Source organism: Macadamia integrifolia, chromosome 8 (genome assembly GCF_013358625.1).
Source record: "Macadamia integrifolia cultivar HAES 741 chromosome 8, SCU_Mint_v3, whole genome shotgun sequence".
NCBI classification, from domain to species: domain Eukaryota; kingdom Viridiplantae; phylum Streptophyta; class Magnoliopsida; order Proteales; family Proteaceae; genus Macadamia; species Macadamia integrifolia.
Window position 1 is genome coordinate 30,181,468 of NC_056564.1, and position 17,905 is coordinate 30,199,372.

At 37.5% G+C, this 17,905-nt stretch overlaps 1 protein-coding gene across 2 annotated transcripts; it reads left to right on the plus strand.

Moving 5' to 3' along the window:
- The first annotated feature begins 1,995 nt into the window (after positions 1–1,995).
- LOC122087377 lies at positions 1,996–15,358 on the plus strand. Of its 2 annotated transcripts, none has more exons than XM_042656478.1 (6): positions 1,996–2,209; positions 2,667–2,793; positions 2,937–3,551; positions 6,118–6,613; positions 6,827–6,908; positions 15,022–15,358. In XM_042656478.1, exons 1-6 carry the CDS (start codon positions 2,165–2,167, stop codon positions 15,223–15,225), a joined length of 1,569 nt encoding a protein of 522 aa, XP_042512412.1. In that variant the 5' UTR covers positions 1,996–2,164; the 3' UTR covers positions 15,226–15,358. The 2 variants fall into 2 exon arrangements, with proteins under 2 accessions (XP_042512412.1, XP_042512413.1); XM_042656479.1 differs by lacking the exon at positions 1,996–2,209 and adding an exon at positions 2,275–2,516.
- Positions 15,359–17,905: the final 2,547 nt, after the last annotated feature.

Genomic DNA, 17,905 nt, shown 5'->3' on the forward strand with positions numbered 1-17,905 from the left:
ATTCTTATAGGTTTAAATTTGGGTTTCTTTCGGTTTTGGGTTTCAAATTCTACTAGTTCTAAAAAACTCAAACCAGAGTCGAACTAGTAAACATTCAATTCAGTTTAGGCTGAACTGGTCTGTTATCAATCCAGTTCTGAGGATAGCTGGTAGTGCAACTAGCTTGAGATTAGTGTAATAATAAAGCCTAGCCGTGGGAGGTTACACGTTCGAGACCTCTTTTTCCTCATCTAGTCTAGGATACCTCTCCTAGACTACAAAGAGTATGCATAAATTGCAGAGGAATATATGAACACATATAAGAGGGTATGCCATTGCATGAAAAAGCAAAATAACTGAATTGGGAGTTGAGACACATAATCAAAGTAAACTATTTTATAAATATCCAATGTTTAGTTGCCACGTCTCCATTTCACCTCGTATAAATGGATGTGCCAGACGTAAAGAAAGAATGATTGGGCCAATCAAAATTATATATTTCTATATTTGAAAGTAAAAACCAGCATTATATTTAAACTTGAAGCTAGAACCGGTCACTTTGGGATGAAATTTATTAACTAGTTGCTGGACAAGAGAGAGCAGAAAATTTAATGTTAAAAGTTGATTTGGGTTGACCTACCACTTAAACCAAACTGATCCAATTTTGGATTGATGACCCAACCAGCTGGTTTCGTCAATTGGTTTACCTTTTCAAATTCAAGTAGTTAGAAAATTTTGTCACCTGGCAGAGCATATCCTGGCCTGAGAAGCCATTATCACCAAAGAGGCATATGGTTTTTTTTTTTTTTGGGGGTGAGGGGTGAGGGGTGAGGGTTGAGGTGAGTGTCTAGTTAAATGATTACGTAAATTAACGTGTTTTGTAAGCTACAAGCATAACATTTATGGAGCCATTCTGCTATCATAAGAACATGGTTTGGTGGGATTCATGATTAAAATTGAGATGAAAATATCATTATTCGATTCAACTAATTTCCAATCAATTATGAGTAGATTTTGACAAATTTTAACTGATCAAAAAGGTAATTTGAGAAAACCAAGATTGGATCAATAATAGACCAATTAAGAACAATTAAAAAGAATCTATAATAGATCAAAATCAACCTTGAATCGATAGTTATCTATTTCAGTTTGGTTTTTGTAGATCAAACACCTTACTGGTCTAGTTTTAGTCTAACTCGTAATATAAACCAGACAAAATTAACCACCACCTCTATTTATGATCTAGGCATCATTCTTGTGACTTTTTTTTTCCTTAAATCTGAACTCATTTAATTTAGTTCCCAAGTGGTTATAACCTCTTAAAATAGATACAATTAATTTAGTTCCCCACGTGGTCATGGCCTCTCAAAAAAGATACATTTAATTTAATTCCCAAAATGGTTATGGCCTTTTAAAAAATATTATATAAAAAAAATAAGAAATTATTATCCATTACACAGACCAATGAGATATCATGTAAAGACATTTTAGTGCATGAGATTGGGGCATCATAGTTTTTTTTTCCCATCTGTATCCCAATGCAATGGTTTACTTTTTTCATAAAAAATAGGGAAAAAAATATTAAGAAAATAATTTTCAAAATTAAAAGTTCCTATAATTTTGTGCCGCGGTGTTATTGATTTCCTCAAAAGTATCACATCAGAAGATAAGCATGCTAAGTTGCTAACCCTTTTCACCATTGGATCGAATTTCTGAAAATTTGCCATCTTTTGATCTTTTTTGATAGGTTCCCAACAAGTTCCCACATAAGAAGGACCTTTCTAAATCGCTTCCAAGTTCCAAGATAAACAAATTAAGAATATTAAAACTAGGCATATTGGTTGGTTGGTCAGATCTTGATAACAACTAGACTTTCATTGTCTTTTTCTATAAAAGCTAAACCCAAATTGTAATTAATAATGTGTCTTAGCGGCTAATGAAAGAGTGGCAGTGGTGTATATTACTCAAACAGAGATGGTTTTTTTTTTTCTTTTTATTGTTTAAAGTAATTTTTTTTTTCATGTCACTTCAACTTGAATGACTGAGTAGAACATGGGACTCATGGAGACTATAAACGGAAAATTCTTTCTTAAATGGCTCTTAGGAAAATCATGACTGCGAACAGCAAGAGCACCACTGCACAGCAGCAGAAGAAGAATCCCTTCAACCATTTGGCCATTACTTGATGAATGAAGTTCAGATGGAGTATGAAAGGATAGAGAAGCTTCAGGCTTGTATTCTTGTCTCTTCTTCTAAGCTCTACCTTCTCTCTCTATCTTTGCTTTGTTTGGGTTTTTTTTTTTTTTTATTGGTTATGGGTTTGCTTGGTTTGATGTCTTTGCTTTCTCTACTCCCAATGCTTCTGCAACTGAGCTTTCAAACTCTATTTTCTGCGTGGGTTCTCTGCCAAGTCTTTTCAAATTGCCGTTTTCAGGGCCTAATTTTGAGGAACTGCGATGGGTAATACAATGCGAGTTTGCAGAGGAATTATAGTTCTGAGATCTGAGAGATAACTAGTTGATTTCTTGTACTCTAAGGTTGATCTCTTGTAGTGTGAATTTCGTGGGATCAAGCTTGGGAACATTGGGTTTTGTTGTTTTATATGTGGTGGGAGATTGGGAGTAGGTGGGTTTTTATTTTTTTTATTTTTTGTTCAAGTTCTTTGTTTTTTGTTTTTCTTTTTGCAGGGAGGAGGATTTTCTCCTGGTAAGTTAAGGAGTATGCTTTTGGGGATTGAGAAGAAGAGAAAGGAAGCGGAAGAGCTGGAATCTACCTGTTCTTTGAGATCTGCAGTTAGTGAAATGGATGACAGAGGTTAGAACTTGGAACTCCCATCTTTCTTCAGGGAGAAATTTTTGGGTTGCAATCTCACTATCCTTTTTGTTTCACTGTCTTCATTGTCTCTTAAGTATTTTAGATTCATGGATTTGTGATAAAAAAAAAAAAATTTCCTCTAGGGATTGGTACTTCTGAGAATTGCAAAGATGTAGATGTTCTGCCTGAATGCACAAACTCAACAACGACAGCAAACACATTAGCTTCTGATATGGCTAGTGATCGTATTTTAAAGGAACATTATTTAACAAATTCGAGAATTAGATTTCAAGATGATGGTTCTCTAGACTATGATAGTGGGCATGAGAGTGCGAGTGTGTCATCCTCTGCATTTGAGTTTCAGAAGGCTGAGAGGGCCCCCCACAGAGTGCTACTTGCTCCATTTTCCAAACCAGCCCCTTCTAAGTGGGATGATGCACAGAAATGGATTGCAAGCCCAACATCGAACCGGCTTAAGAGTGGGACATCCCAATTGCCTGCTGGGCAGCCAGTTGGATCTCGGAAAACTGGTCTGCTTGGTTATGGAAGTCGGCCTGCTACTAAGGTTGTCCTTGAAGTTCCAGACCAAAAATCAGTTACCTTTGAAGATGCAGATACCAAACGTATTGATCTGAGCGAATCCAAGAAGGAAGTGGGGGCCCAGAAGGTTGTTAGTTGGATGCCAGACACACATCCAGTTGCAGAATCGTATTCTAAGCCTGCACTTACAGATGAGAGCTCTGTTTCAGATTCAGCTAGTAAGCCAATTTTAAAGTCTTCATCGAATTGGTCTTCATATTGCTTTATTGTTTTAATTTGGGTGAACATATTTATATTTTTCTGCTTGTGTCAATTCTCCATAATTCCCATACAACACAATGGTTCCTGAAACATCAAGCACTACTAACGAGACGACCTATATTCACTCTTCTTAACACGTATTGACTTAATTTACGGATTCTGCCCATTTTTTGTTATTCTCTATTGGTTGTACTTGTGCAGCATTATCTTTATGATTTACAATAAGGTGTATTTGAACAATTATTATGCTACTATCAGATTAATGTGTTACCCGCGTCATATTTTCTTCAGTTGTTGTCCATGGTCACTTGTGTCCTATCCTGATTTCACATCTATGTATTAACTATATTGAGCTACAAGGATCTTATCTTCTCCTATGAGAATAAAATATGAATGTCCTTTTCTGTAGAAAGCAAGATTTTGAAAAACCCATTTTGTCCCAGTCTCATAATATGGAAATGAGGAGTGAACTCTGTTTGATTAGTTATCTATAACAAGGACCCAAAAACAGAAAGGAAAAAATGAATTTGAGACTGGATGAGTACTCAGTCAATGTGGGTTATGGGCATGTGGACTGGTTGGTTATATGTACATTCAATTATACAATTATATGAAATTAATTATTTGTCCCTAATGGCCTAGTTAGACAGGTAAACGGGGAGTGTGAGGTCTCATCACTCACTCTCCCCATTTTCATATAGTGTAAAGAAATCTTTAGCCTTACCCTTCAAACTAGGGCAGGCTAAGGTAGGAAAGTGGGAAATGGATACTTGTTGCCAGCCCTAATGAAGGGATAGGTTTGAAATTGCATCTGGATTTAGTGCCATATGTGTACCCCAGTGATGTTCTCGCCCATCTATGGTGGTGCTGACAAGGGGGCTTTTAACACTTTTTTTTTTTTTTTTTTGGGTAGTGGTTGTCTTGTGCCCCATAACATACTTCATATATAGTAATTCTTTTTCTTTACACAGCTAGTGGAGAACCTTTCCACCATTTTGATGTATGTTGCGGAATGTTGAGCAATAAAGAAGCATCATGTAGATAAACTCGGCATAGCGGAGATGAGGGTGTTGAGATGGATGCGTGGTAAAACTAGGAAGGATAAAGTAAGGAATGATCATATTAGAACTGATTTGGGAATAGCTTTGATACATGATAAGCTACAAGAAAATCATGTGAGGTGGCATGGCCATGGTCAATGGAGGCCTTTGGATGCTCTAGTACAGAAAGTTATTTGAAAAATATGGAAGGAACTAAAAGAGCCAGGGGCAGACCTAAAATGATCCTAGGAGAAGTAGTGAGGGAAGAAGGCTTGCGTAGCTTAGGCTTTTTATCAAGTATGACCTTAAATAGAGCTGATTGGAAGGCAATGATCCTTGTAGCTGACCCCATTTAGTTGGGATAAAGCTGAGTTGTAATTGTTTGTTTTATAGAGTTGATATGGTCATGATCATTGTTTGATGGGTAAGACGCCTCTTGGATTAGCTGCTTTTTATTTTATATCACATCTTAATCTTATGGTCACCATTTATTGAACTTCTACCCTTGTCTTCTCAGCTGTTAAACCAAAGATTCCAAATTTAATCTCAACCATTGAATTCATATTGCCATGTTAGAAAATGCATTTGAGCTGAAACTTACCAGATGGATATACGGCAATGATAACTTCTTCATAGTGGTTGACACGTAGGCCATGGCGTCCTAATTGTTGAGACGTATGTACCTAAGTTCCAATTCTGCACTCCGTTCCACCCAACCCGGAATACTATCCTATTGTTTACATGTCTTAGTTATGCAAAACTTTAGATAATATCTGCAAAAGAAAGAAGTACAATTTTTTTTAATGTTAACTATAAGTATGGTGTATGAGTCTCTGTCCATTTAGATGATGATATAACTACAAGGTTTATATCTAAAATGTTAGAAGTTTGGAATAGCCACTATCTATAGTTGTTTTTTCTTGGATTTGGGAAAGTAAAGCAAGGTTCTATGGTGTCATCATAAACAATGCGTTCAATGAAAATATTTTTAATCATGATTTCGCATAGATCAGTGCCATTTTTATTATAGAATATAATCTTTTATGTGAAATATGTAAAGTCATTATAGGAAAAATCATGTCAAAACAGAGACCGCTGAGGCACTGCCCCTCCTCCCCTATCTGTTTTAGGGTCTGGTACAAGTCCAAGCTTCTCCATGGGCTATGAACACAACACCCACTTCATCAACTAAAGAGAAGGGTAACCAGAGGGGTTTTCATTCTTGTTCCTAAAATAATGGTGTGAAATTATATTTGTGTCATGGAAACCTGTATACCAGTCAAATGGAAAATGATCTGATAACATACATAGAGAAATTTTGCCAGTGATCCAAAGTTTTTTATGTTGAAGCAGTTTGAATAATGTTGAAGCAGTTTGAATAACTGGATATGAAAATTTTAGAAAATCTATAGTTCCTGAACTCTTATTAATGGTAAAAATTCTGAACTTGGAAAGTATTTTACTCGCATGCCATTTTGTGCAGTTAGCCTGAGCCAGCATGATTCATCCGGATCTGTGCACAGTGCCACAACATTTATTGCACTTCCTTCTACAGTTAGGTCTGTGTCTATGAGAGATATGGGTACAGAAATGACTCCTATTGCTAGCCAGGAGCCTTCCAGGACTGGAACTCCTGTGAGAGCAACAACGCCAATGCTCAGCCCATCTTCTTCTCAGCCCTCAACTCCTGGCCGAGCTGCACCTGCTTCATCTCCTGTTGAGACAGTTGATCGCCCTCTGGATCCTAACAAAGAAGAGTTGTCAGAGAAGGAATTACAAATGAAAACTAGGAGAGAAATAATGGTTCTTGGAACTCAGCTTGGAAAGACAAATATTGCTGCTTGGGCAAGCAAGGACACGGAGAATATGGATGCATCTGCTTCACTTAAGACTGCACCTGTGAATCAACAAGCCAAAAGTGTCGTTGAGACCCGTGCGGCTGCATGGGAGGAAGCAGAGAAAGCCAAGTATATGGCCAGGTTAAATTACTTGATCCGAATTCCAAAAAGTTGGCCGTTGTTTTCTTGCAAGAATCACAGTTTGATTCTTCACATCCCTGAACTGTCAGTTGATGACAAGTTTCTCTCACTAAGTCAAAAGGGTCTTTACCAATAAGCATGTCTCCTTTTTAATTATTTCCTCTTAAGTTTCTTTCAGTCTATAATATGTGGAGCTATGGTGTAACTTTTCAGGTACAAAAGTGAAGAGATCAAAATACAAGCATGGGAAAATCACCAAAAAGCAAAGACAGAGGCTGAGATGAGGAAAATTGAGGTATTTTCTGTTACTTTCTTTGCATTATGGCTTTCAACGTGACTGATTGTTTTATTAAAAAAAAGCTTAGTTCAGCTACCCAGTTTACGGTTGATGCTTACAATGGTGAGATTAGTTTAGTGCTTTTATGCCTTTGAATAATATCCCTAATTTTATCCTTTTGAGAATCTTTATAAAGAATCATCATGTATTATTTCTATTGAATTATGTGCACTCTGTATGGAGTAGAGGCCATATTTTTAACTATCATCCTGGAAAATAAATCCTTTCTCTTTAGTAGATGTTTTAACTTCTTCATGATGTTGTATACTGTTCAAAATTTGGGGAGGCAAGAGGGTTCTAGTTTATCATGGCTGCCGAACGTTTAACTTTATTTGGTGTAGAAAGAAATATTAATTGACACCTAGTCATGAATTAGTTACATAATCAAAGTGGCTATTGAACGGAAATCTGGAGTAGTCTGCGTCTCAGTACGTGGAGTTTAACTTCTTTATGATGTTGTATGCTGTTCAAAGTTTGGTGAACCTAATATGCTCAATTTTATTATAAGTCCTACCATTTGATGTTATTTTGGTGTAAAGGTAATAATAATCGATCCCTAGTTGTAAACTAGTTAAATAATCAAATGACTAGGTAGGATTCTGGAGCATGGGGAGCTGCATGCATGCATCTCCAGTTTTCCCTAGAAATTTAGGAAGAGGAAACTTTTTCATAGAAAGTTCCATGACATAGCAGAGCTTATATCTTGACTGAACAATTCTAGTAAACCAAACAGTTAAATTTCTCCTTTGCCAAAATATATTGAAGGCTTTCTGTTCCTTCTGTGGTATTTGAAAGGTATACCAATTATACTCTTATTGGGTATAGAGGTGGAAGCCAAGAGATTTCCCCACATTTTGGAACTCAACTGAACAGAGTCTTATCCAACCTGCTCAGGGGTTTTGTGTCTCTAATCTTCTGTCCATGGTTTTCTCTTGTCAATTTATCTCCCCATCTTTAAAAGTGAAGACATCAGAGGAGAGGGATCAAATAACAGACATGAAAAACAATCATCAAACTCTTGTACCTCTTCTTTCAATTTTCTAAATTGTGTACAATTTCCCGATAAGAATCCGTGAGTGAGAGTTCAAGGAAAGATGGCTGCCAGGTCGCCTGCTCTCTGTATCTCAGTCGACGTATCTCAAGCTTGAGACTGGACTTTGATTATAAGAGGCCGTTTGATAACACTTCTATTCCTGGAGAGTGTTCTTTTACAGAAGTGTTCTTTTTCGATTCCATGCTGTGAAGGCACTCTGGCGGAACAGAAACAGCGTTTGGTAAAACTATTTCAAAAATGGCTTTAGAACAGAAAAAGAACAGAAACAGCGTTTGACAAACACTTCTATTCCTGGAGAGTACAATAATGAAAATTTACTTTTGAACAATGAAATCAATAATTACAAACATGCTATTATGGTCAAATTTAACTTAAATAAGGAAACAATTTGTTTATGAAATTATCTTTTAAAATACTATTACTTAAAGGAAATAATAAAATATAAACATAAAGAGTTTCCACATTTATCTTAATAAGAAAACAAAAGTCTACTATTCAAGTTTATAGGAATTACAAAATAAAAATCATAGTTGCAAATATGTATCTTGAAATTTTATTACATAAACAATCAAATCAGGGGGTAACCCTTATCTACTGCCATCTGATTTGCAATTTGTATCCTTAGCCCATTCATCTGTCTTCCTTGTACACGTTGACTGCCCTGATGAATTGTAGTAGAAGTACTCGCAATATCACCATCTTCTTGTTCTCCGTGAGCGTTGACTACCCTGACTCTCTCTTCATTAGGATCATAGTAGTCATCTTCCCCATATTGTTGAAAAAGTGCATAAGGGACCCCTCTAACTTAAACCTGAACAAATTAAATAATACTTTTAAATACTAAAACAACAGTACAGCAGAATCAAACTACAAATTGCCAGTAATTCAGCATTCAGAAATATAATGATGAATGCATTTTAAAGATACTCAAACAGCACAAAAGATGCACCCCACCCCCACCCGAAAAAACCAAAACAAAAACAAAAGAAACAGGAAATCCTTGCAGGAACAAAACCCTCTTTTCTGATTTGGTTCAATTAACCCACAGTAATAAAAATTCCATTATTTTCCACGTTTTAGCATTGGCAGGTACTTATAAATTTCCACCCAATGTAAGTTTCGTGCACCACTTGAACAACCAAGCTGTCCAGGCAGACATTGAGGGACTAGTTCTTCCCACTAAAGGCTATGTATCCATACAGTATTTTCAGATATTAAAAATATAGCCTTGCAACATAAACATTTATACGCTCTTTAGCAATCAAGCTAGAAATGAATCAGATGACGAGTTTGTATGCTTACAGAATTCATAGATCTCTGCATATAGTGATGACGTTTAACTGCACGAACAAAATGAAACTAAACAAAACAAGCCACACCCCAGATATCGTTTCTTAAGATCCAACACATCAAACAAAAATCTCGCTCAATTAAACCAAATCGAGATGGGCAAGAGAACAGAAGATCATGGAAGCCTCAAAAATCACATAGGTAGAACAACATCAAGTGCTTCGGATCAAGGTAAAAGCATACGAGGAAGCATTAGAATCTCAATACTCGGCAATTATAATAAATATCATCCATGAGGAGTAATGAAGAAACTAAAGGCCGAATAAGGCTAACCCTAGATTAGAAATAAATCGTAAATCCTACCGTGGAAAATATAGATATAAGAAACATGAGAAACGCAACCAAATCTGAGAAGGTGAAGTGTAAGGGTACCTTTTTCCCGTTCTTCCTTCACTGATAGGAGAAATGGAAGAGATGCAGCAACGGCAAGTCGGAACGGGCACACACCCTTTGTTAAAAGCTTGAAGGAGTCGGTTCAGAGAATGGCAAAAATGGCTGACTTCACACTCAGTCGCCAGTCGCCAGTCGCCAATCGCCACACCGCCTTAGATTGAGTTTTCAGCAACCGATGGGAAGCGGAAGGATGCAAGGGGGTACTGATTGTTAGGACATTAATAGGACTATCGCCCTCAGTCGCCAGTCGCCGGAAACGGAGACGGAGAAGAAGGGGGCAAGAGACTATGGTCCAACTTGGAGAAAAGGGGCAAGTCCCAGTTTTATTATTCTGCGACGGAGAAAAGGGTTAGAGGATTTGGGGAGTTCAAGGTTTGCAGGGAAGCGGCGACCGTTGCAGGGAAGCGGCGACAGTTGCAGGGAAGCCGCGACCGAGAGAGTGAAAACCTATTGCAAGTTTTCCTTAGGATTTGGGGGTTTTTGATCGTGAGATGGAGAAAAGGGATTGTGGGGGTTTTGAATAGTTCTGTTCTTTTAAGTTTCTAAAAGAATAGAAAAGCAACTTTTTGGTACTCTTGCAATGTATTCTTTACTCATTCTTTTTCATTGGTTCATTCCGGGGGAATACAAAAATAAACCGGACGTGCCAAACATATTTCTGTTCTATTTGCATTCCCGCAGAATAGAAGAACACCAGAAACATTCTCCCAGAGTGTTATCAAACAGCACCTTGTACAGGACTATAGGGCATCAGTCCCTCGCATCTGACCTTCATCTTGTGGTGAACCTACTGCTTATGTTTAGCTTGTGACTAGAGGCAATGGTTGGGAAGAAATGTTTCTCACCATTAACCTCGAGCCTCGGCACAGTACAGAGATTGAATCCTCTATGACTGAGTCATGGTTGTCCTAGTTTGCTACTAAGATGCCCCTCCCTCTGTTATTGGAAGAACTCTTCTCACTTTGTGTTACCAAAACAAATGAAAAGAGTACACTATGGACTCCAGTCTCACCTCACCTTATTTCGGTTGTCTTACCAACCAAAGATGGGAAGGGAATGATGTGAACAAGCACAGGAGCCAACCATGGGTGGTTGGTCTCATGGAAAACCTGTTGTTCATCTCACTTGGGTTGGTGTTAAGTGTCCGGTGTTGATTCGGAGAATTCAAAGAAATCATGCATGTTGGTAATCAATTTGCTCCTGGCGGTCAAGCTGCTCGTAGGCCACTCTCTCCTCGTGGTCGAGCTGTTCGTAGAAGACCCTAAAGGAGTAAGGATGGCTTGAAAACCTCCACTTTTATAAATGAGGTATGTCAGCAAGCACACCCTACATGTAAGGCTGTAAATGGGCTAAACACAAATTGAATATAGATGGATCTGTATGCATATCTTTTTTAAATATTCAAATATAAAATCAGATTTTTGATATCCTGTTAAACATTAAAGACCAAAAAAATAGAAATTCATGCTTGTCATCTCAGCCTATCGTACCATTTTCCACGAAAAATTAAGCACATACATAATACCTATTTAAATTATATAGTCTCTGCATATGAGATTTTATAATTCTACAAGTTAAACATATTGGATACAACTCTACTACTATGTTTAGTTCACATAGATGATTATGAATAATATATATATATATATATATGTTAACATATTTGCATTGGAATTGGATATTTACCGAATTGAATGTAGACATATTCATATACTAAAATAATCGCAGGAGATACAAATCAGATCCGGATAATATCTGGCCCGTTGACAGCCCTATGTACATGCCCTTAGCCCTGTTTAAAATGAAAAAAAAAAAAAAAAGGACAAGAAGGAGAAGAACAACTCTTCCATAGTTGCACCAAATAAATCTCCATTTCTAAAACAAGAACCCCAATTCCCTGAACACTTACCTTGCCATAGCGTCTGCTTGAACTAAAGCCAACCAGGAATGTTCTTATTATTATCCTCTGTCTCCTGAACTCCTTCTATTGTGGTTTTCTTGAGATCTTCAGTTTTTATAGTTGTGTTTTGTTTGTTACAAATTATTCTGCTTTACCATCTCTCTGCCTGTTTCAAGAGATGAACTATGTCTCCAGTATTTCAGAAGTTTTTTAGAAAACAATTAAGAACCTATATCATTCTGTCCAAAAACGAAGCACTTGAAAGGCCTTGGAATTTCTTTGAGTTTTGTATTCCAAGCACTAAAAGATTTATTACAATTCTAATTCATTATGGGTAAAAAACTCCAACTAGTACCCACAGTTGTGAATCTATGTTCTTTTGCTCCATGTGAGAAAACAACAAGCGTAAATGATGGGCAGATATGATTGCATCCATAGTATAAGATCTTGATACATATTATCTGTACCGGGTTTATACGTATTGAGATTGGGCCTTTCAACATGGTACCATGCAATACCGTACAGTGTGGTGGGGGGGGAAAAATAACTTGAAATCTGGACCTGCAACCAGAGGTGGAAGATTGCTCTGGGGTTGTGTTTTCTGTGAAAAGAAAAAGAGAAATAGAGTGAACTGAGAGCCAGGGAAGTAATGTATCAGAGAGAGTGAGAAGACAGAGAGGAAGTAGCAGCGGCGACAGCATATAGGTGTGGGAGGAGGAGGAAGGGGAGAGAGCAGGTAGTAGAAGAAGAATAATAGCTCACTAGGCTGCAGTGCAGCAGAAAGCCTCGACTGACCACATGATATTCGTCCCCTCCTTCATTTTTTATAGTTAGGTAAAGGTTCCTGTGGTTTGTCCACCTGTGGAAGTTTCCATGCATTGACGGAAACAGCAGTAGTGTTGCAGCAGCGACGATAGAGAAACCCTCAATCAACTCCATGTTATTCCTCCCCTCTTTCCTCTTCTACAGTTAGGTAAAGGTTCATATTGTCTATCCACCCGTGGAAGTTTCCATGCACTGACCACCTAATGTGTCACATGGAAGGATGATTTGGAAAATCAAATCATTGAATAGGAATTTCATGGTCTAGATTGGTTACATGTCAATTTTCACAGAAAAAACTTTTCATTTACCACCCATGTATATCTTCCTTTTGTGTTTTTAGCCATTAAGTGGGATAAAGTTAGTACACGGGAATAGTAGTTATGTTAAGAATTTGTGTTAGATTAGGATAATTAGTAGTTGAAAATATTTTTGTTCCGAGTTACTTTATTGAGGATTGAGTGATTAGAAGACCTTTTATGGGTCAATTTAGAAATCTTAGGTCTTTATATATATATATATATGTGTGTGTGTGTGTGTGTGTGACATGACACCCTCCATCAATTGAAGATGTTTGACTTTAGAGTTCTGGTCTTTTTTAGCTGTGCATCCAGGATTGGTACCTCAAACCTGATTTCTTCTCTTCGCTTTTCCTAAACGTTTTCTCTCTTTCTTCCGAGAAGATCGTACTCATCTCTTTTCCCTTCTCTTCCACAGATCTGATTTGTTCCCTTACCAACGCAGTTACTTCTTGCAACTGAAAGAACTCAGTAGCCACTATCCAGTCGACCAGGGATAAATGTAGAGAAGAAAACAAGAGAAACGATGGAGAGAAAGAGAGAGAAGAATGGGAGAATAGTTCAGCAATAGACCTTGTGTATGTGTGTTATATTGCTGGACCCTTGCTTTATTTATATTATCAAAATAGAAAACAGACTTGTAATGTAATAAGGAAACCTTGAAGTAATAGGAAACTACCTAAGATATCACAAATAGAATCTAACTACACCTCACTCACAATAGGGACCGATCCCTATCATGAGTTCTCCTCACTTCACATAGAGACCACTTTAGGGGGTCCTTAGACCATACGCTTTAACACTCTCCCTCAAGCTGGAGCATACAAATCTTCATTGCCCAGCTTGGAACAATACTTCCGGAAAGCAAGACCAAAGAGAGACTTAGTAAACACATCAGCAACTCGTTGCCCATTGAAATCAGCTTCTTTAAAACAGTATCCGATACAAATTGACAATCAACTTCAATATGCTTGGTCATTTCATGAAACACGGGGTTTTTGTCAATGCAGATGGCAGCCTGATTATCACAAAACATCTTCATGGGTTGAGAAATTGGAAAACCCGACTCTTGAAGAAGTGACTTCTACCGCATCACCTACGAACGCACAATAGAGATCAAATGAAAAGAAAGGGAAAAAAAAGCTAATTTTCAAGGAACATAGGAATTGAGGGTGGATTGAGGAGTATTTTTTGGTATTAATGAAATCAGGACATGGTTGCTACTAGAATGGGAGGGTGGATATGTTTGGTATAATGTGATAGAATTGAGGGGTCTTTTTTATTATTATTGAAATTAAGATACGGTTGCTAGCCAGCTCCAACTCTTTCTTTTATGTCAAATAACCATTCAAGTGGGCATCAATACCGGAAAAAGAAAAGAAAAATGGATAAGTTTACCTGGATCACCATTGCTGGTGGCTCTGGTTTAGCCTTCTTTGGAGGTGGTGTAGGTGCTTGTGTGACCGTGATGATGCTCTTGGTTATCATACAATTGAGGCATTCTAATCTTTTTAGTAGCTTTCATAAGAATAAATGGTAAACAGAACAATATCAGAAGGGATTTTCTTATTGACATCCTTTAAGGTGTTAAATGATTTGTAACCTCAATTTTTACCCTTTTTGTATGACACGCCTTTATTTCCCAGTGAGTAAATACTGTCATTTCATATGTATAATTGAAAAATGTGCAGAACCTTGACAGCTTTTGATAATGACATATTGACAAGTCTTTTTTTGGTTGGAGACATAATGATAAGCCACTTTTTTCATATTATTTTTGCAAACCCTATTATATCCCTAACTTAAAAAACTTTTGGCAATAAGGCAAGGGCAATTAAATTAAGTGACGAGTTCTAAATACATCTATGGAGGTATCATTTAGACACTCCCAATTCAGAATAACCTTTTTATCAGACAAAGTAACTAAACATTGCTGTTGTTGTTGTTGTTGTTTTTTTTTTTTTTTTTTAAATAAATTTGAAATGTTTCCCTTAAGGCTTGAAAAGGTAAGGTGGGGTGGGATGGGGTGGGGGAGGGTGGAGCAGATTAGACCCCCCACCCTCCCTTCCATGCCCAAAAAAATGGGAAAACAAGGTTTGGCTGAGTTTGCTCACAGGCTAAGACTCTCAAGCTTTAAGTTCTGTAAAGCTATATTGGTGCCACTGCTTATCAACAAAATCAATCTAGGGTAGTCTGCAGTTTCAGAACTTATGCCTCGTTTCACACTGACACACATGTTCATAATATTTTCAGGTTGAGGTGGAAAAGATGAGGGGCCAAGCGCATGATAAGTTGATGAACAAGCTTGCTGCAGCAAGGCATAAAGCTGAAGAGAAGCGAGCGGCGGCCGAAGCTAAGAGAGACCAACAAGCTGCAAAAACTGACCAGCAAGCAGAGTACGTCCGGAGAACTGGCCGCATACCTTCCTCCTTTTCCTTTTGTAATTGGTGTTCTTGAATTCATATCCTTATTCCTTGGAGCAGCCTTGGCCATTTCACTAAGGTATATGTTTTTTGTTCTTTTTTCTTTTTTTCATTGTATGTTGTATTTAACAGGCATATATTAAGATGAGCATCATAGTTCTAATTAAGTTCCTTCTCCAATGGTCTTCATAAATTGGTTACAAAATCTAGGTTTTATACTTGGTTTGGGGAATACATAGACTTGATCCTGCCAAAGTATGTATTGTGTATGGGTGAGATCAATGATTCCAAGCCTGGTTATAAAGAATAGAGAGTTAATCAAGCCAGATGGTGTTGACTAGTGCAAAACCTAATTGTAACCCAAATCTCAATTTTGGGATTAACTTCAGATCCTTTGAGATGAGATGTGGGCATTGGTAGGGTTACTTGTGAGGTTAAATTTTGGATGTTCTCATGGATGGTGTATTTCAGTTGAATGAAACTAGCAAACAGGATCGAATGGGAGGGAAGCTGGGGAGGACACCATATGCTTTTCCTTATCTCAACTGTTTGTTTCATTGTAAAATTAGTTGTGAAATGATATTTTACATGAAAATTTGAGAACATTCGAACTGTTGAAAATTTGAAAGAAATAGTTCAATAATTGTAGACCTTATGGGACATCGTCTATATTGTGTATTTCAAGGCTAGCCCCTTCCTGCAATCTTAATGGATGAGGAAAATGAATCAAAGGGCATTTTTTGGTCAGTTTATGTAGAAACGCGATCCAAAAAAATGATGTAGAAGGTAATAGAAAAACAAGAACAAACAATACACAAGATTTACGAGGTTTGGCAAGATTGCATATGTCCTTGGTGAGATGAGATTCTACTTCACTATCAATGAAAAATAGGGTTGTAGCGTTCGTCCTCACACCTCTTAATATTGCTTGCATTACGAAGGAAGAAAACCTCACTACAAATATATAGCAAAAAACCTTAATCTGAAAAGTATAAAATTGCCTTCAAATAAAATATTTGAGGGTGGGGGCACAACCCCGACAACCTGCCTGTCGGGGTGTTTGCATGCACTAATACTCTCTGGATTAAAATGCGACAGAAAACAAGACATTGTACACCAATAGTGAAATCCCAAATCCAACCAATATAAATTGGATCATTGTTGTTCGTCTTCAGCTGGGTTGTCACGAAATTGATAGAAGTTGAACCGGACTGACTTGCCTGGAAACTGAACGAAACTTAAAAATTCAATGACAATCAATGATAACAGCAAGATTAGAGCCCATATTAATTTAACCCAAGAAAAGGTAGAACCGAAAACCAAACGTTGGATTAACGAACCAGTTTCAGATTGGTCCAGTATCATACTGAAACGGATTCAACCAGATCATAACTGGACCAAATCGACTTATTGATACCTCTTATCCCTGGTGTGCTTTCCAGAGCCAGAGAGTCCCAAAGGGTTGGACACCATAGAACATGGCACATGGCCGATATATACAATATCATATACTAGCTGAATTTTTTGACATGTTCGAGATGAAACAAGAGGCGAAACCAGAATTAGTACTGTTTTGTCGAAATTTTGTTCATTTCGATCACAAATAAAAAATGCTCTATTTTGTCAAAATTTCAGGCATTGTGGTTATTTTGGCTGTTCAACTTCCGAAATGGTCAAATGAAACTAATGGAAAAAATACACCACTTCAGTGAAACTGAATATTTTAAACTATGAATCTTTCTTTTTTTTTGGTAATGAAAACAATGAATCTAAAAGAGTCTCTAAATGCTCTGCATGAAGATGATGAAATTCTATTTATCAAACTTTGAATTGAAATATCTTTTACAACTCTATATTCAGATCGGTTTAGGGTTCCCTCGATTGACCACTTGTTAAATTTGGTCATCTATCTCAATCGAACAGCTTACCAAGAATAGGTTCTTTTTCTCTAGAATCCTCAAATTTCTTTTAAACCTCTTTGATATGGATGAGGATAGGACCGAGTCCGGCTGTTTGCCTGAGTTGACTCAGTATCTGCCATAATTGATCCAAGTTGATTCACCAATTTCTCTTTATGACTCGGCCAAAAGAAATATATTGGCCTCAAGTTGAAGATTATATATATATATATATTTTTTTCAGATTCTGTCGAGGGCCCATAGGCGACTGTGGGTTGGCATCCCGACTCAAGGAAGGGTGGCCAGGGGTGGGGGGTGTGAGAGTGGTGAATAAGAGGATGTGTGGGAAGGGTTTGAGTCAAACAATCAACCTATTCCCCAACTTCAACCACCACCACACCAAGTGGTGCTTCCTCAGTTGATCATTAACAGGATTATGGCCGAGTTGATTTGGCATTGTTTTGGGAAGGACAATGACCCAAACCAATTCACAAGTAAGTCCGTGCAGATCTGGCTCCTCTCCTATTAATGAGCCACTTAGTTAGTGCTCAATTAGCCATCCAACGGTTGGAAGGATTTAGACACACATCTCAACATATGGGCACACATCCCAAGGTCCATCCAACCATCAAATGGCTAATTGGGCAGCCTAATAATTGAAGAGTATTTTTTCCCATCCGTGCCCTAAATTTACAGTTTGTTTGAGTTTTTTTATTTATTTTTTTCTTTTTTCTTTTTAGAAGTGTTGCTTGAAATTTTGAATCTAGATAAATGATGGTGACTGAGCTTACGCAAATTTGTGCCCATTGAATTGAC